This window comes from Coturnix japonica, chromosome 8, assembly GCF_054131305.1.
Source record: "Coturnix japonica strain WE chromosome 8, WE-NBRP24, whole genome shotgun sequence".
NCBI lineage: Eukaryota > Metazoa > Chordata > Aves > Galliformes > Phasianidae > Coturnix > Coturnix japonica.
Window position 1 is genome coordinate 29,011,141 of NC_140670.1, and position 27,302 is coordinate 29,038,442.

The window sequence follows — 27,302 nt, forward strand, 5'->3', positions numbered from 1 at the left end:
CTGAAGGTGCTTCGGATACAGATTGAAACTGAGCTAATTTGGATTACCATTACTGCAGTGTCTAATTAGACAGCAGGCAACACAGTCTCTGCTGCTAAAAGATGAAATGCACCTCAGTGCTTTCCCCTCAGTTCACCTCTGTAGACCAAAGCTACACATTTGTCCTTCTGCCAGGTCTGTGGAGCTCGTAGTTTCAGAAAACTGCTGTGCTTCCATCCACTGAAAGGAAAACTGTGGGCTGATATCCTGCGTTCATGCTGCAAGTAGTAGTAGATGAAAAAAATCCTTGTCCATAAAATGCTTGTTTGTTCTACAGTATTTACGATGCCTTTCTGTTACTGTCTCTTCCTAGATTATGGTAAACTGAGATGATGCCTTAAATTTCCATGCAGTATTAACTTCTTATTATATCCACTTGATTTGTTTAAAAGCAGTTAAACGATAAACCAAAGCAATGTTTTTGGGTCTAGGATGTAGAGCACCTAGTACTGAGAGGGAATGATGTGAATTTTCAGCTCCATGTGTGGACTGCAAATAGCACTGAAAGAAATCATGGCTTGATTCCCTTGGTTAAAAGGGGCTTCCTGCACTACACTGCTGAGCTCTTTCTTTGCTGTTGTGAAAAATTTCTTTTTCACTGTTTCTAGCAGGAATCAGAGGTGCAGCTTTTCAACGGCTCTTTATTATTGCAGGGAATTACAAAGGAGGACAAATCAGAGATGCTTCAAAAGTAATGAGAATTCAAGGCTATTTCTGGCTTATAGTGGTGTGAGAATGCTTCGGTATTTTTGTAACACTAGAAATCTAAACAGCTCTCGATTCCAGTTCTGGAGCATTGAAAAGTTCTCTCTGTTTATACTCTGTTAACACCAGCACTAAAACACTAGCTGTTAATTGATCCCCTTTTTCCATCAAGGCCTGTACTGTAGTCCAGTAAAAGTATTTTTGATTCTCTGGATTGGGGCAGGATGGAGGCATGGCTCTTTCAAGGAGAAAAAGAAACAAATTAAAAATTGGAAGAATCAGACGTGGAAAAAGATAATCAGAAATGATTAATCAGACCAAATGAGAAGATTGAGGAGGCTGATAAAGGGAAACTCTTTTAAGACTTTTAGTCATTAGAAGGGAGTTTGATGTTTTTGTGTTCTTTTTTTTTTTTTTTGCTATATTCAACACAAATGTAGCATAACTGATTAGTTATCACATTATCATTAACAACACTGAGGACTAAAGAAGGATGAATTATTCATGTAAAACCAGTGCAGACACTTGAGGACATAATTTGTTTCATATCTTCCTCTAAAAGTAGCAGTTCTCTTTCTTTTTTTTTTTTTTTTTTACTATTCTTTCAAAGAAAAAAAAATGAGAAGGAAAAAAGTCTGTTTTACAATAATCAGCGAAGTCAATCTAAGGGGAGAAAAAAAGAGCTTTACTGCATACAGAGGAATTTCCCAGTGTGCTGAGTTAAATGCATTGCTATTTTAATGCATTATAGATAACGTATATCTTTGCGACGTTGCAGAGCAGCCCAGTGAAAAAGCCTCTCAGCTAACCCTGGTAAGTACCTACTGCATTCTGATACCCCACTTCCAGTGCATTTGGAGCAATTTTTCCCTTTAGAACAAATTAGAGCACCAAACGTGTCAAGCCTTCTTCTAAAAGCCTTGGAAACTTAAACAGAAAGCCTGTTATATGTGTGGGCTGAATTGCTAACAAAGATGCTCTGTGCTTTTTGGTTTGCAGAGACGAAACAATCAGAGCACTATTAGGTCCTTTCCTAAAGCATCGTAACAAGTAACTGATCATTGCCACTCTTGTACAGCACCAGTTGTGATAAATACATGGATCTAATTGCAATGAATATGGAATTCTGTAGGAATCCCACAATTTCATTTAGGTTTAATTGATATAAACAGTAATTCGTGCTTGAATCCACAATGGGATCCTTTCGTGAGCATTTGCTCAGGAGAAATAGATCTTTCTACCAAAGAAACAGATCTTTCTACCAGTTCTACAGTACAATGTTTCCATACAGCAGTATTGTATAGCTTAATGTTAAAGCTTTCTCTCTGCCATCACATGGTGTAAGCGCAAATCCTTTAAAACTGGTTGATTAAAATTTGTCTGCAGTTGTAGAAAATCAAATATGTAAGAACCGATTTAGCTCCAGTTTGCTCAATTATCGTAATTTACAAATCAATATGTAAAATTTCATAGTATGCTTTAAAAAGCAAATAAATCTTTCAGATTTGCCTTAGGCTTTCCTAGGGAAAAGAACTGCACAGGAACTGAACTGCTGATTTCTGATTCTAAGAGGAAACAGATGTGAATGAGAAAATGAATGCTAAACGTTGATTGTGAACCAAGAGCAGCCAGCATCCACCTTGCTGCAGCCTGGGATGGCACCTAGCTGAGGGGCAGCTAACATTATTTTATACCATCTTTATCAACCAGTGTTAGTGTTTTCAACTTATGCACGACAGTCACTCTCTGTCTCACCTTGGTCAATGCACTTCGATTTGCCACATCGCACAGTTGTTGATGTCTGGGACTATAGGTTTATTCTGTTGATGGTGCTTACTTTCCCTGCTAGGGAACATTGATCAGACTGGCTTGGAACAAAGACTGCTTTGTGTTGTGAGCTGGGATTCACCCACTGTGAATAGATGTTCTCATAGCCCATATCCCGGGCTGCATCAAAAGAAGCATGGCCAGGAGGTTGAGGGAGGTGATCCTGCCCCTCTGCTCTGCACTGGTGAGACCTCACCTGAAGTACTGCATCCAAATGTGGAGCTGTCAGTGCAGGAGAGACACAGACCTGTTGGAGTGCATCCAGGAGAAGGTCACAGAAATGATCCAAGGGATGGAATGCTTCCGTACAATGATAGACAGAGAGCTGGGGTTGTGCAGTGTGGGGAAGAGAAGGCTCTGGAGAGACCTGAGAACGGCCTTTCAGTATCTAAGGGGAGGCTTTAAGGAGGAAGGGAACAGACTCTTTAGCAGGGTATGTTGTGATGAGGGGAAATGGTTTCAAACTAAAAGAGCAGATGTTTAGACTGGATATAAGAAAGAAGTTTTTCACAATAAATGTGGTGGGGCACTGGAACAGGTTGTGCAGAGATGTGGTGGATGCTCCACCCTGGAGACATTCAAGGTTAGGCTGAACCAGGCTGTGAGCAACTTGATCCAGCTGTAAGTGTCCCTGCTCACTGCAGGGGAGCTGGACTGGATGACCTTTAAGTATTCCTTTCCAACTGAAAAGATTCTGTGATTCTTCTTTTTCCCTCTTGCATTTAATTGTTCTGTTTTGTTGTGTTCGCTTTTGAGTCAAGAGGTATTTGAACACGACTATGGCATCTGTTGACAAGTTTCTACAACATTTGGAAGCTAAAAAAATACATCACTGTTTCACTGAAGTCAGTAAGGCCATTCTTGGCATGAAGTATTACTTGTGATTAAAAACAGCAAATGTCAGCTTTAAGTCACAGTCTCCTATTAAATATAGCACAAGAATACTGCTTAATGTAAATGTTACAAACTTCAATTTACCACAGATTTACTATGGAAGTATTAATACTTTTACAGTGGTAACCTCTCAACAATATAAACAGTATATTGAGTATTAAAGCTTCAGTAATTAAAAGGTTGACTGTCTCATAAATAATACATATACGTTTCATGTGTACACAAATGTCATTACTTAGTCTTACCAAATTTCACCTACAGGCAGCTTGATCAGTGCAATAGTGTGTTGACTGCATTTCTGTCTGCCACAGCCAAGCACAGTTCTAAAGGACTCGTTTTGAACCACCTAAGCCAGGGTTCAGGAGACAAAGCCCACTGAAAACAGCTAAGTTGGGTGTGTGGGGCTCACTGCCTTGTTGGGGTGGGTTGCACGGGATGCAGATTTTCCCCATGCCCCTGACCAGGCAGCAGTGCATTCATTGCAGTGTAGTTCTGGACCACAAGATGGCCCTAAGCACATATATTCAAGCCTAATAAATTCTCAGACAATGTACTTGACACAGTTTCATTAAATGGCAGCTACAGAAATGTGCTCATAATTCAGTGTTTAGAAGAACCGTTTAATTAGGCACAATTGTAAGCCAATGGTAGGCACTTGTGTAGTAACTAAACAGAAACACTACCAATTTGCTTTTATAAATGTTTAAATACAATATGCAGTGCAATTAAAATGAGCACAACTACATCGTGCTGTCTGAAATTTATGATTCCTCTGAGCTTTGTTCTCTGAAGTTTATTTTGACCATCAGAATAAGACCAACTTAGGAAAGAAATAGTTGGCAGCATATTTGGCAGAGCAGACAAGCCCACTGATTTGGGGAACTTCCATCTGCCATCTCCTCTCCTTGAGAGGTGGCGATGGTTCTTCTAGAAGTAGAACAAAGCCTGTCTGTTCATTGACATACTGACTTCTGAACCCTTGACACCTTAAGACACTTGTCCCATATTAAGGAAAGATTGCTGCTTAGCCCTAGATTATTACATGGTGGAGGCATAACTCTTACTTTCTGAAAGTACACTTGTTGCCTATTTTCTTGATGGGGCCATCATGAAAGAAAGTTATCTGCTCTCATATACTCCCTTTTATATATAAGGTAATAACAACCAGTGATTTACTGACATCAGCAGTGAGGTATTTGCTCCATAAAAAGAACTCAATAAAGTTATAAATAGTAAGAGAGTGTTTTGTCCATAAACAGTACAGTTGGTTCAGGCATTCAAGAGAAAAAATGTGTTATATCTTAAAATTCTATGTTTTAATCTTTAAGATCTACACCAAAATCTGATTAGCAGTAACTATAGATGTACAAAAAGGGATGGCCGCTTTCCCCTGCTGAGTAACATGGTCCTGATGTGGCTGCATAGACCTGACCCACCAGTACAGTACAAACTGGTCACATAACCTTGCCCTAAACCACCAACTGAGGCATTCTGTAGATGTGCTTTTTACCACAGAGATGAACACAAATAAATAAATAAGTAGGCCAGTTGTTTCCAGAATAAGCCCTCGTAATTAAGAAATGACTTATGCAGATTTAAGAGTTTCCCATGAGGTGCTCATACATATACATAGAGATTTTTCTTGGAAATAAATGATGTGCTTATACATGTTCCACATTTCTTATTCTTTTCATTCCTTGTCATTTGTGTTTAGGTAACAGAAAATAGCAACTGACAGAGAAAAGAAGGCAATGGAATGACTGACTTTTAGGAGAAGTTCAGGGGAAAAAAAGGGGCTCATTTGTTGCACCTGTTTGCATTAATTAACGAGCTTCATGTTGGTAATTATGTCAGATTTGCAACCTGTCATTTATTAATGACATCTTAATACCCTGATCCAGTGGAAACATGGGCTTTAAACAGGACTTTCATTGATACAATTGTATGATTTTAACCATGACTTCCATTCTTCTATATTTTGATTGGAAAAATGAAATCTCAAACCCTTTAAGAATCCTTCATACAGAAGCAAAGCCCTGTGACCATCAGCCCATGAGGCTTTATGGACTTAGAAGCGTCTCCAACTGAAAACAAAACAAAACCAACCCATCAAAACCCAGAAAGAATGAGCCAGAGAGCATTATTTCAAGCTTGATTTTCTTTTGTGCTTAAGATCCCAGAGGAGTCACAAGCTCTCAGGAAACAGAAAACAAAACCCTACAGTTTCAGTTGTAACCACCACTTTTGGTTTTGTCACGACTCTTTTGCTGCAAGTGTATTATTTCCCACAGGTTTCTGGTTGGGTAAAATTTACCTACTTTGGTGCAAAGCCAGTCTTTTTGAGGCTGAATTTAGTGAGGGCTGCAAGGTGTGGCACCAAGGCAGGTGAGTTACAGATGCACACTGTGCTGCACTGAGAGCTGTACCCTCCAGAAACACAGGATGAGCCATACAGCTGCTTGCACCACTAAACATGTCTCAGTGGACTGCAGGCTGCAGGTGGCTCAGCCTTTCCTGCTAGTGTACAGCTGAGGAAAGGATGAAGCTGCTTTCTACTTTCTGCTCCCAAATTGGAGTCAGTACAAAGAATTTAACCCTGAATCATACAATGGCTTGGGTCGGAAGGGACCCTATGGATCATCAAGCTCCAACCCTCCTGCTGCAAGTGGGGCTGCCAGCCTCCACCTTTAATACTAACACTGGTGAGCAAAACTCCTGGCAATCCCAGCCAGCCACCTGGAAGGCTGGATAGCTGCTTCTGCAGGAGTGGGGTCAGCGCTCTCTCCTTCACAGTAACAACTAAGACAATGGCACTAAGCTCACCTGCTCTGCCTATGGTAGGGATGGGACAAATAGCAAGCTGAGTTGTTCCCACTGTGATTTGCTGTGAGAATCCACTGCTGCAGCACAGTGACTCCACACTGCTCCTGCTGCAGGTTGTAGCTTAATGCCACAATGTAGCCTGAACTCTATTCCCTGCCAGTTATCCCTCTGTCTCCTATTTGCTTGAAAAGTCAGATACAAGATATAAGCTTAATGTAACTTCAGAAAATAAATCAGAAGTATTTAAGCTTCATAAATCACCACCAGCTAATGCATATTAGAGAATCAGAACACTGCAACTAGATAGCTGCAGCAGGACAACTTTTGTTTCATTTCTAATTTAGAATTACTGTTATTTATTAGCTCTGCTGATATGACTCTGACAAAGATCAGAGAATGGACTGGGTTGAAAAGGATCACAACGATCATCTAGTTTCAACCCTTCTGCTACGTGCAATGTTGCCGACCAGCAGAGCCACATCCAACCTGACCTTGAATGCCTCCAGGGGGCATCCACAACCTCTTGGTTTCAGGACCAGGTGGCTCAGAGCTTGCCATGGCGATGGGGTGGAGATGTCACAGCAGCCATGGTTGTTTTGCCACCTGTGTTCTATGCCAGCAATCTGCAGTCCCACGTAGCCACTGTTCTGCCTGCTCGTTGAGCTGGACTGGCTCTGAGGACCAGGCTCACCTACAGTGTAGAGCCTGACCAGGTGAAGCAGAATGCCACCCTGGGTTATTTGCATTAGCAACAGGCAGTAGGGTTTAAAACAACACTGATACCTAAACGTGTGGAACTCCAGTTACGCAAACCCTGCAGGAAGCGTTCAAACACTGCAAATCCTTTACACAAAGATTATGTAAACACGCCAAGCTCTGTACCGACATGGGAGGTCTGGGATGGAGCTGCCCGTCGCACAAACTAGCAGCAGCTATTGGGAACGGCAGCTGCTACCCGCACCCCACCATTCCGGGGGGTCCATCCAGAGTAACACTACGGCACCTCATGTGAGCTGTACTGTACCCGGGGGGTTGAATTTCGCAGCGGGCAATGAGTTAATTTCTTTCAGCTGATGCTTGAAGCGGAGGACTGCAGTAAGAGAAGCAGAGGCAGCGCTCCCCACGTCTTTTCCAGCCCTCCCAACAGCCCCGGGTCGTCTCTCCTTGAGGCGGGGCAGCGATCCCGGGAAATCCCCAGGAACCCCCCGGCCCCCGCGTGGGGAGACACCGAGTGAGTCACCGGGACCCTCCCCCCGCGCTGCCTCTATCGCGGCGTCGGCGCTGTCAGCTGGCGGCAGCATCGTTCCTCGCTGCCCGCGCAGCCCGGCCGTGAGGATGGAGGGACGCGGACCGCACCTCGAGGGGCTCCGAGAGGCGGCTACGTTCCCTCGGACCGAAGGGGGGAACTGCCGGATGGCGGCGTGAGGCTGCCGAGCCGCCCCGGGTGCTCCCCCCGCCCCGTGCGGGGAATGAGAGGCGGCTGCGGCGCGGGGCTGCCGGAGTCCGCCGGGACGCACCATGCGGGAGCTGGCGATCGAGATCGGCATAAGGGTGCTGCTCTTCGGGGTCTTTGTGTGAGTAGCGGCCGGGCAGCGGGAGGGGGATAACGGTACCAGCGGGCATCTCTGGTAGTGCCTCAACTTTCCTTCCTCGCAACGGGGAGGGAGGGGGCGAGGGGTCGGCAGCCCCTTAGCGCTTGAAACAGCCGTCAGCCGCCCCGCAGCCGCTGTTGGAGATCTGCCCCCGCACTCTCGGGAGCTCTGGGCGAGGGGAGATGCTGCTGTTCCCGTGTATGAAGCGAGGGGGAGCGCTGTGTCTGGGGGGAATTGGGGGTGGCTGTTGGTCCCGAGAGGTGTGGGAACACTTCTAACCCGGCATGATGCGCTGCTGATGTGAATGCAGACTCAGAAATCTTTCTGACTGATGTTCCTAAAGCTTTGTGGGAGAAGTGTGCAAAAATGAACCAACCAACAAACAAACCCAAACCCTCAGACCTGCTGCTGTTTTTGCTTTGACAATTATTGTTGCAATCGCGTCTGGGCGGTGGGAGAGCTCTGGTTGCCCCGGGGCAGCTCCTGTCGTGGAGAGCCGCCGCCTGGAGCTGAGCGAGGCGTGCGCGTAGCGGGGCTGGAAAGGCGCTGCCGCACAGTGCTACGTGGGAAGGCAAGTCATGACAGTCTGCTTGTTGAAAGAGCAGAAAGCAGTTCCGTGTTATTTTGCTCCCTTCCCTTTCGGAGCTGTACCCGTTTCTTTCTTTTTCTGATGGCTCTCCATGCATTGGATCAATGAGAAGTTCAGTTCTTCATTTAAGCTGGCTTGACGTTGAAAGATGCATATCCCGAATCTTTGTGGTCTCTCTAAAGTATCATAGAAGCTGGATCAGGTTCTGCTCTTGCCTGTTTGCCTGCCTAGCAGTGGATTCAGATTGTCACAGGTGTTTGTGGCAATAGTGGGGCACCTATTAAAGCGTGTCACTGTCTTACAGCTGTGATGCTGGTGTGCTTTGATCTGACTCCTTTCTGAGTCTCATGGTTAATGAATAACTCGCCCAATTCACTGGTAGTTGAATTTTCCCTCACTGCTCATTTCTATCTGATGGTCACTTGCGTTGGTATATTAACAGTGTGTCTAATTAGTGCTGTCCTCTTCCTTCTAGGAAAGGCTTTCTTTCAATAACCTTGATACCTTTGATACCTTTTGATTCTCTTTACCTTAAAAGTAGTCCTGCTTCTTTCAGCAGAACTCTAATCTAGAATGCATGTGATTACAGGATGAGAGCAGACCTCAGGATCCAATGCCACATACCATCCAGTATGACATTTATTAATGTAGATTATTAAATCATGCCCCTCTGTAATAATACTTTCTTTCTTGTGGTTCCCTTCAGTCCTTGTTTCCCCTCTAAAATACTCTATGATTTTTGCTGTTCTTTATGCAGTTGTTTTAATATTAACTGAATGGGTGGCTGAAGGAAATGCTTTTGGTGGAGTCACTGCAGTGCCAAATGGCTGATGCCCGTGGAAGCAACTGTCATGTTTTCTTATGGCTCAGCTCCTGCCTGCTTGGAATTCTGCAGAATAATTTAGATGTTGTAATAGGTCATTAGGAGCATTAATTGACATCTAAACATTCCCATCAGAGTTGGCATTTAGTTTCACGAGGAACTGTGCTTTATTTGTTGGCGCTGATTGCAAGAATATAAACTCTAAGTAAACAAAACCAATGGCTTTTATAGTGACATAATATTAACATCAAGTACTTCTGTTTTTTTTGCTGTTGAAATTGCTACTGCTATTTGGTATTTCAGCTTTTCAAAGAGGCACTTATCCTTTGAAACCTTTTTGTGTTTGTTGTTTTCTTGTGGCTTTGTAGACAACAAGAGCATGCATTTTTATGGAGTTCTGAGGTCATTGAAATATCTTTTCAAGAACGAACAATTACAGATGAAGTTGGAAGCCTTGGGACTGGAACCCAGGCAACAGCAGTGTAAGCTTTGCTGCAGAGACTGTTTCTAGGAATGAAAAGGCTGTGTGGTTCTGTCCTCCCTTGGAAAGGAGTGCCATTAGCATCAGTGAGTTGAGGCTGGGTCTAAGATGTCAACAGTGGCATTGATATTGTTGACCAGGAATTGGGCTGAAGGGAATTAGTTCATCCTGAGAAGATGTTGATCACGTTGGTCACTGCAAACCAGTGCTGGAAGTCTGAGCGAGAAGAGACTGGTTCCACAGTTATGGGGTGGACATGTAAGCCATCTGTGCTTCCCAGATGTCTCTAGTTTCAACCTACTGACTAATGCAACTCAAAATGATACACTGGCATATTTTGTACTGTAAAAAGGGAAAGGTGCATGTTATGTGTTACAGCTTTATTTGGTGATAAATTTCTTTAAAATGGAGGTGTCAGAACTTATGCTGATTTCTGAAATTGAATGCATTGCCAGTTTGAATGTATTTTACAGCAATTGGGAAAGGCAGCTGTATATAGCCATATTTTCTATCCTCGAGGCTGGTGACTTTTTTCTTTCCCCAGGTGCTAAGATTACCAACTTTGTTCATGTCATTTGAAGGCAGAAAACCCAGTACTTCTCATTTCTGTTCTCTTCTGTCACAAGAATGTGCAGCATTACAAGTTGTGCACATTTTTGGTGGCTGTGTATTTGTATGGGTGAGTGCAGCAGGCTTTAATGATAACAACTGACTCAGTTCTACGCACTGTGTTCATAGCAATTGTGAAGTGTTCACTTAGCAATTAAAGACTGGCTTAGGTATTGAAATTAAGCAGCTCAAGCTTCTGTGCATTAAAAGAGATCCGTACTGAAGGGCATTTTATCCCTCAGGATTTACTACTGTTGAAGAAGAGATTAGTTACGAGAGATTTATTTGAGGACCTACAGCTGCCTAAGATTCAGAAGTGGAATTCAAAACCAACTGGTTGCAGTCAAAGACAGACTTGATGCTCACTTGGCTGGGAGAGTAACTAGATGTACTTTGAGTACCCTCCAGCAAAGCAGCTCTCCAGCCATAAGTCACAAACTGCAGAGAGATCAGCAATAATTCTGATCCACCCTACAGCTTTGCCTCACTCCTCTAGATGAGCAAATTCATATTTAGTTCCCAAGATACTCAGCCTTGCACCTTTTGACTGAACTGGACTGTTCCTAATGAGCACAGATGGTCTGCTATATACTGGACAAAGAAAAGCCTTGCAGTGTAATTCGACCAGTTATTACTTCGTGCAGTTTCACATGTTTTTCAGTTAAGCTTTAATCAATTATGGTTTCGTATTTTATGTTTTAGATTGTTATTTGTTCAGAAGTATCTGAGAGTACATAAATGGATTTTTGAAAGAGACTCTTTGCATGTAAGGCATCAAAAATAGAAATAGTCTATTTAATATAACAACTGTTACAAATACTGTGCTTATAGGAAAAAAGAAAAGAAACACAGGAGTTTGAAGAATGATACATGATCTTGCATCCCTGTTTTCTTCATTTTGTACTTATTCCTATGACTTTGAGCACTTTATGATGCCTAACTGATGCTCAACCACATTAAATGTAATCAGTTTTTCTGTTCCATGCAGATGGTGACGTTGTCGCTCACTAAATGTCTGAGGAAAGCGAGTTGTTTTGACTGACTTGTTTTTATTAAGGCGACTGAAGAAAATATTTGTGAGCCAGCACAAGGAGTGATGCCCTTAAAATGATATTCATCTTCTCTAAAAATAAGGAATACATTGAGTGGTAGCTCTGACTAAGCCTGAAATTGCCAGTAAGGCTGCTTCTGTTTCAGTGGTTCGCTTTTAGTTTTCTTCAACAAGGAAAACTTTTTCAGTCATTTCAAGACCACGATGTTGTCTTCATAGGAAGATGAAAGAATTTATGTGTCTTGTGGTGTATTTAGTGCAGTGACTTCTGGTGTCAACAGCATATTGCTTTATGTTTCATGAGCTGTCTAAATGATGAAAAAGTCTTCCAAGGACTGCTTCATCAAACCTCAAGCTATTCAGTGAGTGTGATGTGATTAAAATATAAACGTCATTCAGAGTAATTGGATGTCTTCCCTACACCACAGTTTCATTAATAGTCTCCCTTGGGGCAGAGTGTTTATCTGCAAGCTGATATGTGAATTTACACACACGTGAGTGTACAGTGTTAACTAATGCTGATGTCTTTTGCATGCGTGCTTTGTTCAGACTCTGGCTTAAGGAAATCCAAAGTGATACAGTGTATGAAGGATCTCTTCAAAACGTACCGTATTGTGGTTTTAATTGAGTTATGACTGTATGTGAAAAGTTTCAGGCTGGGAGGCACTTTCAAGCAGCTTTTTTTTTTCATGGGTGGGGAACTGGATAAGTTGCCTTCAGAAATGATACTGTGTGTTGTCTTGTTAATACTGATAGAAAATCGATTAGCTGAGGCAATTCCACACTGCTGCAGTTCTGCCTTCCTGTTTTGCTGCAGTTTGAGTTTTCTATGTAATATCCATTGAGTTTTGGAGGATAGAGTGAGCTGGTTCCACTGAGCACTTGGAGAGCTGTAGGTAACATAAGCAGAATGGTATTGAGAAGCAAAGCACCAGGCTGTGACATCACGATGTTTCCTCATGTTGAGGCAAACCACACAAAGTCTTGGACCAAGGCTGCAAAGGATGCTTCAAGGCTAGGATCTATAGGGGAACATTTCAAAGAGAAATTGGTATTTGGCTACATGGGCTTGTTAGTCTGTTTGTGTCCTATTTTCTTGACCTTAAACTTTGACCTGGTTTAGAACCTGGTTTTTGATCTCGAGTCATTGACTTCTCTGTACCTTGATATCTCTTCTGTGAAGGGAGACTCATACTTTGTCTGACCCTTGGTTCATTTAAATGATACATTCTTTATTAAAATGCATGTGGACAGTAGCCAGACCCACTGAGCAGTAGATTTTCTTGGAGCCTTTTCAGAGTTAGTTTCGCAAATAGTAATGATAATAGGAAGTGAGAGTATCCACACGCTTGATTACTGCCTGTTTAAAAATAGGCACTCTATTGTAAACCATAATTGAAATCATGCAAAAATGAGGGAATCAGTAGCCCAGGCTGAGCTCTCCTTCACTGAGTATGGTTAATGCACAGTTAAGGGAGAGACCGGCTTTAAAAAATGACCTTAGCCTCTCTGGTGCCTGTGATCTAAGGGCATATATCAAAGGTAGCACATGGAGCTTCAGAGGCTGCATATGGAGCTTGAGCAGCAAGCAACAGGCTTGTTCTGTGCTCAGCAGAGTCCGGGATGCCTTTGAAGCCGTGAAAGAATTAGAATGCCGTGGAGCTTCTCTAACTCAATGATACACCACAAAGTAACCTGATTTTATTTTTTTTTCCTAAAGCTTCTCTCAGCTATGTCTCCTTGAGAGGTTACTGTAAAACAAAAGTTTGTAAGTTCCCGTTGTGCCTCATGTAATACAAAGCACACAATGCAATGGCTGTGTGCCTGTCCTAATATAGATGAAATATCACTAAGCTAACAGAGACAATTGCAGTTTGGTCCTCACAGGGCTGAAGCTTCTGTTTGCATTGCTTTCTTATTTTATTTATTGAAGCTAGAGTAGTATTCTACTGACTTTGATTTAAAAAGAAATAAGTTATTCAGGAAAAAAGCTGCACCCATAACATGGTTTGTGTGTGTGTGTGCAGACTTTTATCTGTACAAAAGATAAACAAAAATCTACAAAACAATCTCAATACTTTAAGACTGATTATACCAGTGAGTTTATTTTGTTTGTCTTTCCTGAGTTCCAGGGAACAAAATGGGATTTAATGTCAAGAATTCTAATTTTCCCGTGAATAGGACAGGGTTCACAGCTTTGTCCTTAGCTGATCTCTCAGAGGAATCCATGCTGAAAAAGGGTCATTCTTAAATGCCGAAGCATCTGCTCCAGACTTCTGAGGAGAAACTGGTGACTGTGTCTTCACATTGAATCCTATGTACTCATTGGCTTTGGCATTTTGCTCTTAGCTTTAATTGAGGAATTTTTATGGCTAGAATTTTGCTTAACCTGATGTGGTTTCTGGAAGGGAAAGTTGTCTTTAAAAAATGGAATTTTATACTTTGATCTAAGCTCAGTCAATTTGTACTTCCTATGAAAGCCTTTGCTGTAAGAAGTAGAGATGTGTCGCAGTCTCATTGCTGAGAACATCCTTGTGCCTAGTCTGGCATTACCATGCCAAATCTTTGGTCTCCCAGTCTAGTGATGCCTTTTGGTGCTCAGAAGCAGTTGGCAGAATCACTGACACTGAGTGTGGATTAAGGACTACATTTAATGTATTTCCTGTGTTTTGTTTTTTCTCCTTCCTAGTGTGAGTACTCTATTGATACCGAACAGATGTTTTGTGTATAGTATCTGTATTGGCAAGGACAGATGGATGCGAAGAAAGTAAAGACAACACATGCATCCTTTTTAAAGTATTGGTTGTGATGGGCTGATGAACATTGTGGATTTACTTCTTGAATGATTAAAGAAAGAATCAGTGCTTTCTGAATGAGAATAACAGCTTCATATATGATCCAAATGGATTGTCCTCATAGAATAAGCAGAACTGTCATCGTGTGGCACTTGAAATAAACTTTTCATAATTTATGATCTTTTAAAGGTATTTTAAATCATTAATTCCATTTGAATTTGAGATTATTATGTTCAATCATTACCATGCAAGAAACTCTGTGACCAGTCCATGTGATTCTGAAGAAAACCAGATCAGGAACGTTCTGTAGTTGTAAACTAGATTGCTGCAGTCCCTGTACACTGTATTAGTTTATTTTTCTGCATTACAAATTGTTTTTGGCTTTTACTATTACTAAATATCTCCCTAGTTAAAATACTGGTGACTTTTAATTAAAAATACACAGAGATAAAATTGAATAAGTGCGATGTTGGCTGGGTTTATTTGGTGGCGGTGGGGTTTTTTTGTGGTTATTTTGGTTTGTTTTGAAGCGTAGGTTAGCATAACAAGATTTGCAACTGGTGATTTCTGATAAGGAGCTGATTAAGATAACTCATACAAGTAAATTTGAAAGAATCAGGGAGGACTGAGATGATAGGAGGGTACAGAGAACATTTTTCTTGTGTGGAGGTGGGAAAATGGTGGAAATAATTGAGCTGTTGAGTCTAGAAGTGACAGTAATTTCCTCCTTTAAGAGGCTGCTATAGAGACATTATAAAGAGAGCAAACTGCTTTTCACATTCTTTGGGAACTTAGAGGAAGGAATGAAGCAAGGGAAATATAGGTGGAGTGTGGGAAAGTATGACCCAGTTCTAAGGACATCTGAGCGCTGGGATGGATCACCTGAGGCATGTGTGGGATCTGCACCACTGGAAATTTTTAAGAGCAAGTTATTCTAATATACATAGGGAGTTTTTTCTTTCTTTTTATTTATTTATTTGTTAAATTGCATTTGAAACTACGTTACTGGAAGGAGATAGACTTGGTGGCCTTGTAGGCTGTCATGAAGTGACTTAGCAGGCTGTGACTTGTTCTGCCTGTGTGTTAATATCAGCACGTTGGAGGCGTTGAGCAACATCTTATGTTTGGCTCATGCTGATGGGCAGAGAAAGGAATGGTATTAACTAATAGTGAGTTACCTGGAGAATGCTTCAGCAGAGATAAGAGCAGAAGCTGATGATCTCTTATGGCTGGAGGGCATTGCCACACCAGATACCTTATTCTAAAGACTCTGTACTGATAAGACTGTGAGGAAAATGAAATCATGGATTACATGAAATATTTAACCATGCAATCATGTATTTCAACATTTTACTGTATTTTGAGTAAGATGTTTTACTGCTGACCTCAGAATTGATAACGAAGGTGTAACTGTCAGCTCAGAAATATGTCAGCTGTGTGGCACTGTACCAAGTATTGTGAAACCTTACAAATTGAAAACAGCATGTCAAACATCATTTGATATAAAGCATTATATCTTCATTAGCTGCTCATTTTCCCTAATGGGAGAAGAGTTCTAAAAGCCTGACTGTATTCTCATGGCCAACACAGAAGCAATTAATGATTTTATTCCTCTTGTGTCCAAGGTGCTTTATAGGAGAGTAGCTCTTGCCATTGGACTATTGGACTTCAGTAATTATCATAAAATGCTAAAAGTCATGTTCACATTCCCTGTTTATATATATATATAAAATATATATAAACATCATTAATGCTAGTCTCTGGAACATGTAATTATTCACACAAGTGTTTTTGGAGTGAGTTTATAATAGTCGGATTTAATTTTGATTTTGAATATAGTTAGGCAGGTCTTTTTTTTTTTTTTTTTTCCCTCTGACAATAATGAAGTCATTGCTTAAAACAACTTGAAAGGAAGAATGGGAACAAAATGATTTGTAAATTCATATTAAATGTAGTGAAGATCTCGGCCCGGAAACTGACTCTTGAATTGTACTGAATTGTTTCATTTTATAACCTGCATTTTTAAAAGTAAGATGAATGGAATTTGACAGATTCCCAAACAAAAAAAGCTGTTGTGGTTAAAATGATATGTTCCTGCTTGACCAAGAATTGCTATAACATTAGGATAATTGTGCGAGGAACTGCTGAGAGCTGTTTGTTTGGCTAAAAAGCATTTAAGGTGATAAAATCAATCATTAAAATGCATGGAAAACAAAATGTTGACCGTCTGCAGTGTATTTTGTTTCATTATTCAGATACTTGCTTGGGTGATTTTAACCTGTAATATGAATTCTACTCTTCTATTATTTACAGCTGTGTACCACTGCAGGCTTTGAAACTTCTGCTGGCTTTGTCAGTGTTTGAGCTACTAAAGGTTTTCTTTTTCTCTTCCCATCTCCCCAAAAACACACACAAACACACGACTTCTGTGAGATGGCTTTTGTAATAGGAAATACTTAATAAAAATATTCTACAGAGGGAACAATGGATACCATAAATTGCGAGTCCATTAACAAAAATGATAGGTATGCAAAGAAAAGAGTATGCAGTGGTTTGCACTTTGCTGGTGTCTATACCACTGTAAGACTGTATCACTTTTGGTTGCTTCCATTGCAAGTTGCAGTACTGCAGCTCCACTGCATTGACTTAAGTATAGTACACTGGCAATAAGAAGCATCTCTAGCTTGCCTGCCTTGTGCTTGATCTACATCTCTGTTGATGTGTGAGCAGGGATCACAATAACTGATAAATACTAATTTTGTTAGTAGCATTCTGCTGAGCAGGAGAGAAAAGAGGCAAAGATCTCTTTCCATGTTATGTGAAAGAAGATTTAAAAACATAAAAACAGCCTTAATGTGACAATGTGCCTGGTTTTACAGTGCTTTCTTCCTGTTTCAATATAACCACTTGTCTCTTCGGTTCAAAGCTGCAATGCAGCATGACCAACTATTCCCAGTTTCTTTTGCTGTGCTCATTTCCAAATGTTTCACTTCTCTAGGGAAGAAATGATGGCAAAAAGGTTGAATCTAAGCTGGTTAAGTATTTTAACTCCCAGATGCCCAACTTCCCCATGCATGGAAGTCTTCCAGGCTTCATTTCTTCATTCTGGCAGTAGTGAATCTCAGCTGTGTTTAAGGCTAAATGTGCAGGCAGCACACGAACAAGGAGATTGTAGAGGCTGGAAGTTCTCACAGCTCAACTGTTTGGCTTTGTTGATGGCTTGTGCTGTTTGGGTAATCCTTTCTCTTTCCTTGTAGGTTTAGTGTGCCTGAGGTAATGTCATGAGGGAAATGTCCAGAGGTAGTTGAAATGCTGTGGTAGAGAAAACAGTAGAGATATAATTGAGATATAATTTAGGTACTAAGGAAATTCACATTAAATTCTTGTACTCCAGGCTATTCTCTTTTCAGTGTTGTGAAAGAATCGTTGGCTCACTATTTAGTATTTTCTAAGAGCATTTACATATCATTTGTATATCGTCTCATAAACAGCAAAACTCCTGTCATTTAAGTCATGTTATTTCTTGAATTTGGGCTAAGCTTGGAAGGGAAAAATTGAGCAGAAGTGGTGGGTCTGGTTTTAATCCACTTCTTCCTTATATTCAGTTTGGGTACATGTAGCTCAAGTCATGCTGCAGCATGTCATGCAGACTTGGGCCTAATCCCAGGCACAGCTGGTGAAGCTTGAGTAAATACTGCCCCAAATAGCACATCAGAGAAGGGTCCAGTGGCTGGGGTGTCATGCGAGCTGCAAGGAGAACAGAAGGAAATCTGGGCACTGTGCTATGCTAGTACGATTAAAAAAGGATGCTGGAAACTCTTTTGTCATCACATCTGGAAAATAGGACCATGATTTTATGCATCTATATTTATTATATTAATCTGCATCAGGATTTATTTTAAATCCTTTACTCAGAATGATTTCTCATATCTAGAGGGCTGATGTGGGCATATGTGCTAATTAAACACAACATTGCAATTGCTAATTTAAAATATTCAGAAGTCTTTTCCATCAGGTGATAGTGACTCATCCAAAGCCAAACCTACCCTGGAGAAAACATCCTCTACTTGCTATTGTTGTTAAATAAAAACTAAATGTAAAATGCTTTTTAGATTATCACAGATATTTTTTTTCTTATATTTCCTTACACTTAATTTTACTGGATTAATGTCTGCCCATTTTCCTCCTTATTCCTTCAGTTCTGTTCTTATGTGCTTTCTAATGTAATAATTCTGCTGATTTCTGTTAATTTTGGGCAAGTCTTGCTAGGGTTGTTTTGTCTTTTTAATGAAACAGAGCTTTCAAATGCCTTACTTGAGACATACTGTTTTAGGAACATTATTAGACTGACACTGTTCTTCATTTGGGATATCTGCAAGAATATTAGGACTGCAGATCATTGTTTGCTAGGAGTAGAATAATAAAGGCAATTTCTCAGGGGTAGGAAAAGATCACCCATTCATGCCACAGGAGGAGACATTTGCTAACCTTCATAGCATCTACTCTAATCTACAAATTAAGCTGCTAAAATAAGGGATATAAGGTATGCAGTGTTTGGAGACACAAGGTCAGGCTGGATGTGGCTGTGAGCACCTGATGGAGCTGTGGGTTCATTGCAGGGAAGCTGGAACAGATGACCTTTAAAGGTCCCTTCCAACCCTAAGGATTCTGTTTCTGTGTTACACTAGCTATATTCCCTTTCTGACAATACACAGTCTTTGTGAATGCTTGCTTACAAACAAACAGAGGGTTTCTGCAAGTATAGGGATGCAACAGATCCTCCCATTTCTGTAGCAACAAAAACTGCCACTGAATTATCTTTTTAAGGCATTTCTGGTGCATGTTATCCTGTATCCTGCAGAACATTCAAACCCAGTAAAGCTCCATATTAGGATTACAGATTATTAATCAAAAGTGACAGGTGCATATAGTGCATGGCCTTGTATTGGGAAATACAACACAGCTTTCTAGAGCTCAAAAAGGTAGATGTAAAACTTACTTTTTATTGTTAGAGCTGCTTCTTTATCGCTTCTCAGTGCAAGTGTAAATTGCTTAAACTGACTCAGTGAAGTCAATATGATGGGTAAAATAACAGGTTTCCATTGAAGTTTATGAAGAACCAATAAAAACATTATTTTTTTTCCCCAAATAATAGACTCATGTATGTAAGCTGCTGTATTTGATTCTGCACTCCAGCCACAGACTGTCAAGCTTTTATTTTCTCTTTCTTTGGAAGAGTCTGCTAAGAAGTTCTAAATTTCCTTTAATATGCTCTTCTAGCAGGTAGGAGCAGGTCAGGTAAAATAGGTTCTGATGTGAGCAGACAATGTGCAAAAGCAGCATTTGGAGTGATACACCCAACTGTTGCAAACAGTGACAGCTTTCTGTTCAACCTTGGTCATGTGCCTGTAATTCCTAAGGGAAATTCCTTCACAGCTGTTGTGCCCTATGCTGTGCTTTACTTCGTGGTGCTTCTTTAATTACTTTGGGGCTGCAGATCAGTTGTGTGAGGATGTTTCACTGAGTTATGTATTGTATATATACTGCTGTAATTAGGAGAAGCTGTACAGAGCCCTCCCAGCTTCTGTCTTGCTGATGCTACTCGCAGCTGTGCAGCTTTAACTTTAGGGCAACCAATTGCATGATTTAACCTGGCATGTACATGATAAAAGCTTTTATTACTGGGTTTTATTACAGCATTTGAAGTGCTAAGGTAAGATGCTAAGCAATATTTTGCCATTATAGGAGATGAAGAACATGGTAGAAGCACAGGTCATAGGGTTTAATTCACACAGGTCATTCAGTGTTTGATTCATTTGTTATCACTGAACTTCACCTTGATCAGTCTGTGTTGTGGTACTTGCACAGAAATTATCTTAGAGGGCAGAGTGTTGTTAAATGAAAATCTAGGTAATGCAACTTGGAAGTGCTTGTGTCCTTAGAAAATAAGGCAATTTTTATTTAGTGTAGTCTTTTAGGCAGTAAGCTGGGATGCCCAAAGCAACTTCAGGCACTTGGATACTTGTTCGTCACTGAGGTTTTCATCTTATTACAACTGGTTTCTCTTACTTTCCCTTGAAAGTGACGTTAAAAGGCTCTTGAAGTTAATGGAAATTCTTTATGCCTTTAGTATATGCTATCAGACTGACCTAGTCAAAACCATGTTTAATAAACTGTTAAAAATGCTGAGTAAATTTGTAAATGTGCAGCAAATGTAAAGTCAAAGAAGCTAATAGTGTATTTTTATATACTTTTATGAAGGAATACTCACCTGCTACCCGTGAGTATTATGTCATTGAGTTTCTATGTTCAGCCATAACAGAAAATGTCTAGAAACTAGCTTTCTTTATCCAAAGTCCACATCCTTTTCTAACAACATCTAATCATTTAAACAAGCTTGTGTTAGCTTATGAATAGTAATAGACTGAATTTTTGGTTACACTGAAGGAACATAAATCACTAAGTGTCAGGCAGCTTAGAAACTACTATGTCCTCATGATTGTTTAATAGAGTACAAAGGGAATTGCCTTCAAGCTAGTGAAATCTTCTACCCAGTTGCCCATCCGTGATGCTTCAAATAAAGAGGAGAATTGTTCTCATATGAATTTCGGTTATAAAAATTTAATTAGCAGCTGAGCTCTTTCTGAGGATGGAAAAAGTGATTTCTTTTGATGTAGTCACTTTCCTTTGACTGTTTACTTTTAATTTCTGTTTTACTCACACAGACATAATATGCCACCATATTCTATATCCATATTTTTCACCTTCACTGGTGACTTGAACTGTTTTTGACACAGCTTAAGCATTTTTGTTTGTTTGTTTGCATGTTGCTGTGTAATATTCTACCAGTTTTCTTGGAAGACAATAACACAGGTAAGAGTTAAAAATGGATACATAATCAGATTTAGTAGGCGATGGACAAAAAAATGCTACTACTAAATAAGATGGTAATTGTAATAACTATTGCTGACACTGATAGATTTGTTGACGTTAATCTTTCTTCAGAAGATTACAAAGATAATATATAATAATCAGAAAACCATTTGGAATTAAATGCTGTTTTTTTACAATTTCATCGTTTTAGCACGTGCATTTAAAGTAATTCAGCTGTAGGATAGTACATATTTTCAAGGTCATTATGATTCCCGAGAATGATGAAATCAGAGAAACAAAAAATAATCAATTTACTTGATTTCCAACTTTCTTACATAATTAGGAGTAAAGAAGAAAGGACAAAGAGGAAAGAAACACATCTTTAACTGACTTAACATCTGCTCATAATGTCAAGTGTCATCATGTCAAAATAATTAAATCTCTGTTCTAATGTGACACAACTTCTAAAAGTGCACTGGTTTTTGGAAATACTGAGATCACCTTGAAGCATAAATGTTTGTATATTGTTTATTCTTCACATTCTGAAGAAATGCTTTGAGGCCTAGATACGTCAAAGGATGCTTTTCTGCTTCAAGGCTTTCAGTGGTATGTCCATCACCCCCAGTGCTCTGAGATCTGCTTCAAAACAGTCATCAAGCCAGCAGATAGCTTGGAGAGTATGTCTGAAAAGATGCAACAATCTGAAAGATGTAGTCATAAGATTGTAGAATCATAGTTTGGGTTGGAAAGGACTTTAAAAGTTGTCTGGTTCTAGTGTCCTTGCCATGGGCAGGGACATATTCCATAGATCAGATTGGTTAAAGCCTTGTACAGTCTGACCACGAGTACTTCCAGGGATGGGGCATCCACAGCTTCTCTGGGCAGCCTGTGCCACTGCCTCACCATCCTCCTAGTAAAGGAATTTTCTTATCTCTATTCTAAATACATCTTCTTTTTGTTTAAAAACATTTTCTTGTCTATCACTTCACACCCTGGTGAAGAATGTCTCTCCATCTTTCTTATAGGCCCAGTTTAAGTATTGGAATGCCAAAAAACAAATTCTCCTTCGTTTGAAGGGACATCACTCATCACTGGTCTCTACCACGATATCAAACTGTTGACCATAGCTCTTAGAATATGGCTTCCAACCAACCTATTTATTTCCATCTGCAACTCAGAGACAAGATTATTGTGTGGGACTGCACTAAGGATCTTCCAGAGCTCTTTCCTTGTCCACCAGTGCTGTCTCTGTCACTGTTTGAAATGCCCTTTGTGTTTGATAACTGGTACTTAGTTTCTTCAGTGTAAAGCATCTATGGCATGTGATTTTTCTACTACCACAATATTTTGCACACTTTCCCCACAAAAGTATAATGGGACAATGGAACTTCTTTAAAGTTGTAGAATATAGGCTTTTAAAAACCATTTTCCCATATTAATGAAGGTTTTATAATGCACTGGTGTAGGATAGGAGTGTATCATAAAGGTAATTAATGCACACTATACTGTAATTAATGTGAGGGAAATTTTTAAATAGTCATGAGTTTGATGTTTGTTTTTATCATTCCTAAATACATAAATAAATTTAAAAAATTATCTTCAATTGTTATTTTCAGTTTTACAGAATTTTTGGATCCATTCCAGCGGGTTATCCAGCCAGAAGAGATCTGGTTGTATAAAAATCCTTTGGTGCAATCAGACAACATCCCTACTCGTCTTATGTTTGTAAGTACTGTATTTCATGATCATTTGATAGCTGTAAACTTAAGTCCACTACCATTTGACAAGTAATAAGAAACCTTTCACAAGAACAGCTTGTTCCTTTAATTCTAATGACCATTATTTTCCAAAACAGGGGTGTCCAAACTAGTTAAAAGTGATGAATTGTGGAGACCGTCTAAAAACCACTAATACCATATTGAATTTAGGAATGCTGATTCCTAAGATTAAGAATAAAACTAGTGCTAAGTAGAGAGATGCTAGAGATACAATTAGCCAAGCTTTTAGAATTAGCTGGTTGTGTGACCTCACTAAACCTTGTTATTAGGTTAAGTGCTCTTATTAGGTTAAGTGCTTAAATTTTGAAATCCGATTTGTGTTAGGCATAGAAGGCACTGAGATATTTGTCTCCAAATACTGTAGAAAAAAACCTTTGTTTTGGCTTTTGCCAGCAGTCCTGAGGTATTGGGAGTGCATTAAATGCACAGTAGAGAAGCTTTGCTGCCAATGTTCTTCTGGTTCTCCCCGTCGTAACTCATGCTGACATGCAGACTGTCTGATTTTGACTATTGGTCTGGTTATCAAAATTCATGGGTTTGGTAAGTTTAACTAGCAGTAATGATTAACTATCAAATAGTCTACATGAATAAGAGAGTAGTGAGATAGACCAGTAAATAAATGCTAGGAAATTAGAGGATATAGTTTGGGTTATTAAAACAAACAGGTCTATCTGGAGAAGCTCCATGTGGACATTTGTCAGGAAGGGGCACGGCAAACAGCAACCAAAATGAAACATGAAATCATTCTATGAAAATAAAGATTAGTTTTGCTATTTTCTCTTAGGCTGAGTGTTACCTTGCTGCTAAGTTTATCTGATCTCTGTTTATAACTAAAGGGTCTAACGACCAATAGTGAATCATTGTATAGGAGTTTTCTTTGACGACAAAACTATTTTTGAAACTGGTTGGAATGATCATTAGTCTTTCCTCTGTATGCTAAGCAGTATCCATTGGGAGGCATAATTCTGAGATATAAGTGTAGCACTTAACCATGTCACTGACTTCACATGGAGCCAGCTCTTGTTATACTTTATGGCAGCTGGAACTTCCAGGGATCTGTGTCAGTAACTTCTGAAATCTGTGTTCTTTCCTTCTGGCTCAGACCACAGCATATCCCAGGAAACACCTTCTTTAAAACAAGAAACATCTGGACCTTTCTATATGGTCTGTACTTCTTTCTTTAATTAAAAAAGAAGAAAAAGTCCAACTTTAACATTGATCACAGGCCCTCATTATGTAAAGAGTTTATTGCGGCTATTATTATATTCCAGTATTAAAATATATTGCTATGGCTTACCAGAAGGTGATCTCTTAGATCTTATTTATGAACTTCTGCAGAGTTCATATATGTATATGATAGCTCTATACTCAGAGCTTTGCATTTGAGATAAATGTTGTGAATACTCCAAATCCAGATACAATGAGATGAAGCTGACCTCTGCATTGGTAGCAGGCACATCATTAGGACTTGAAGACCTGAGCCTTGTTCTGTCTCTGTAGTACTGGATATTCCTTGTCTTGTGAAGTGCACGGTACTGTTAACTACTCTTGATGCATAGAAGTATATGGGAGCCCATTTCAGAGTGTCTTCAGCCAGAAGAAAATGAAGCTTTTGTATTTGTATTAAAAATACACTTGCCATTCTTTAACTTAAACAAGAGCATGGAAGGTGCTCTGTGCTTATGGCTTCCCTTCTTATCAAATGAGGTGGCAGCACCACTGTCTAGAAGAAGCAAACACAATCATTTGCACAACCTCAAGTTTACGCCAGATTTCACAGTACTACCATACCACACCATGGATGTTACAATGGTTTATGGTCTATCTGTTAATTCTGGTTCCCCCTATTTCCAGCCAATCTGATCTCGGTGAAAGATTAGAACTTATGCTGCAGGATTTTACCACCCAGTGAAAGCTGCAATGCGAGGTTGTGCTGGGGTAGTGAGACTGCATTGTTTTCATTGCTCCCCTGAGATACAAGGCTTGGAGCCTCTGCCTTATCCACCTTCATCTGACTTTGCTTCAGTTCTGGGACTCTGTTGCGAATATGTAAGAGTGTCACCAGCAAAATGAGGAAAAAACTGGATGGCTTCCCACCTCTTGTTCTTCCTATTCCTTCCCATCCTTTGATGATACAGGCTTTGCAGATAGCTTGCAAAGTGCTGGCAAGAGAAAGGAAAGAACAGCAGAAGAAAATGCACAGTAGGACTGAATGGGAAAATAGGTCTAAGTCTAATGCTTTGACCAGTGTGAAGATGCCAGTGCCTTATAATTTCCATTGTCCATCTCTAAAACACTACACTATATTAGTGCACTGCTTTCTTCTTGCTACAGTGCAGTAGAACTAAGGCAATGGAACTCACTGGATCCTCATGTGGAGGCTCACAACAGAGCACTGCATGCCATGGGGGATAGAACTGGAGTAATATGAAATGTGTCAGTGAGAGCAGTCACATCTGGTGCTATTTGGTCACTACTTTCTATGTACAAGAGTGGTGTGCGAGATTCCCTTGGAAAGCGGGATTTCTTTTGCCACACTGTTCTGAGGAGGGCTCTGACCAAAGGCACAGCCACTAGAAAACCCTATGAGATCCTAATGCAAAACAGTATTGGAAACCACTGCTGTTCCATGTGCAAATCATGCTGTATGTGGAAGTGGGTTTTATCAAAGTAGATGGAGTGCTTCTCTGTGGGGTGTAACTGTAGCATATCTTTGGCTTGCCAGGATGAATAACAAATGAGACGGATAGGCTTTTTGTCTGTTTCAGCAAAGCAAGGAAATGTGTTGGAATATTTCACTGCTAGAAAATAAAACATTACAGAGATGTATCTGAGGTTAGTGTTGCTCATCAGGCTGCTATTAAACCTGTTATGGATATGAGCCATACAAAATCATTTTAAGAAATAAAGGAGAAGGAATCTTTTTGGTAAGTCAAAGCTTCCTGTGCATGTTTTGTTGTGGAATGAAAAAAACCCAAACCCTTCAGCTATTGCTTTTGTGTACGGAACAGCAAGCGGTTCTTTATCTCTATAAAAGATCCACAAGCTTGTAAAATATGGGGATGTCTGTAGTTTTACTAGATTTCCAAAGATTGATTGTGAAGTGGCTTGAAACAAGTTGCTACTTGAATTCTATTCTTCACTGACTTTTTGCTGCTCCTGCTTGTTCCAAGGATTTCTAACTCCATTAAGCCACATCTACAGGCCTGTCAGCCTGCCCATATTACAACACATTCTTCAACAATGAAATGGAGAACTTTTTTTCTTCTCTTTCCCAGAGGCAGACCTTACTTTTTGGAATAAAACTAACAATTCTAGGATTTGCTTTAACGATTTTTATTTTACTCCTTGTCTTTGAAAGTAGATACTGAGCTATTGCTGAGTGTAGATAGGAAACTTTTCTGTAGCTTAAAGCTTCTGTTTCCAGGCTGAGTGAGTTTCACATAAAAATTACGTTTCTTTTGCAAAAATCTCTGGCTTTCTTTCTAAATGTAAAAAAAATAAGGTAAAGCAAACTCCAGACTGCTTTAATCTGCGTGGCTCACAGTTAGATAATATTCTGCAGATGCAGGTGAGGAGAATTTTGTCCAAGATTCGGTACCAAAGTAATAAATGCAGTGCATTTTTGTGCTAAGTGTGCATCAACATGAAAAGTGTAAAATGAGGATTAGGATTAGTCTGTGTCATAAAAAGAAGAAAGGAATTGCAGACCTTTGATCATAATTCGTGTTCTGAATCAGAGTCTCTTTTATTTCAGTGGGGAAGTAAGTTGTGTTTTAGTATCGGTAAAGACAGCATAATTTTAGTGGGGCTTTGGTCCCCCCAAGTGCCATGTACAACTTACTTTTTACCTTATTTAAGAACAGTCATTTTTGCTTTTCTGCATGAGCTAGAAGGCTTCTGAAGGACCTTGATTTGCCTTTAAAGAAATGTGATTGTGAAGAGGTTTGTAGATTTCAGACAGGAACTGGTCAACCTTGTCTTCCAGGCTGCCTTTTGTGATTGAAGGTCTGATACAAGATGATGGAAGAACCAGCTAGGAACAAACTCATGTTTTAAATGGGAAGCTACTAATGATAAACTCCTTGGTATTATAGTTGGGAGAAACTGATTTATATCTGCAGAGAAAGCTGGGATGGGAGGAGAGCCTGTAATGTATTAGCATTGCACTGAGTGGGATGCTTTAGAGTTAACAGGCACATTTAATGTCAGTCATCAACTATTGTGCACAATGTTCTGTGCTGATGCAGATGCTCTTCAGAAAATCAAACGTGGTGTTGGATTGGATAGGGTCTTGCAGAGAGCACAGTCTGTCTGGATTGCCTCCTGGAGCAATACTTAGTGCAGATCCACATACAGGTTCTCTATGGATCAGAATGTGAATTTAGGGGAATTAGGAGAATTGAGAATTTGTTGCATTTTT

At 40.0% G+C, this 27,302-nt stretch overlaps 1 protein-coding gene across 1 annotated transcript in view; it reads left to right on the forward strand.

Annotated features, from left to right (window-relative positions):
* The first annotated feature begins 7,135 nt into the window (after positions 1-7,135).
* The window catches only part of PLPP4 (phospholipid phosphatase 4), a 43,851-nt gene continuing 23,684 nt past the window's right edge, over positions 7,136-27,302 (forward strand). The window contains exons 1-2 of the mRNA XM_015867468.3: positions 7,136-7,862; positions 22,718-22,826. Of these exons, the coding sequence (XP_015722954.2) occupies positions 7,807-7,862; positions 22,718-22,826 (165 nt within the window). The 5' untranslated portion in view covers positions 7,136-7,806. The remainder of the gene's footprint in view (positions 7,863-22,717; positions 22,827-27,302) is intronic.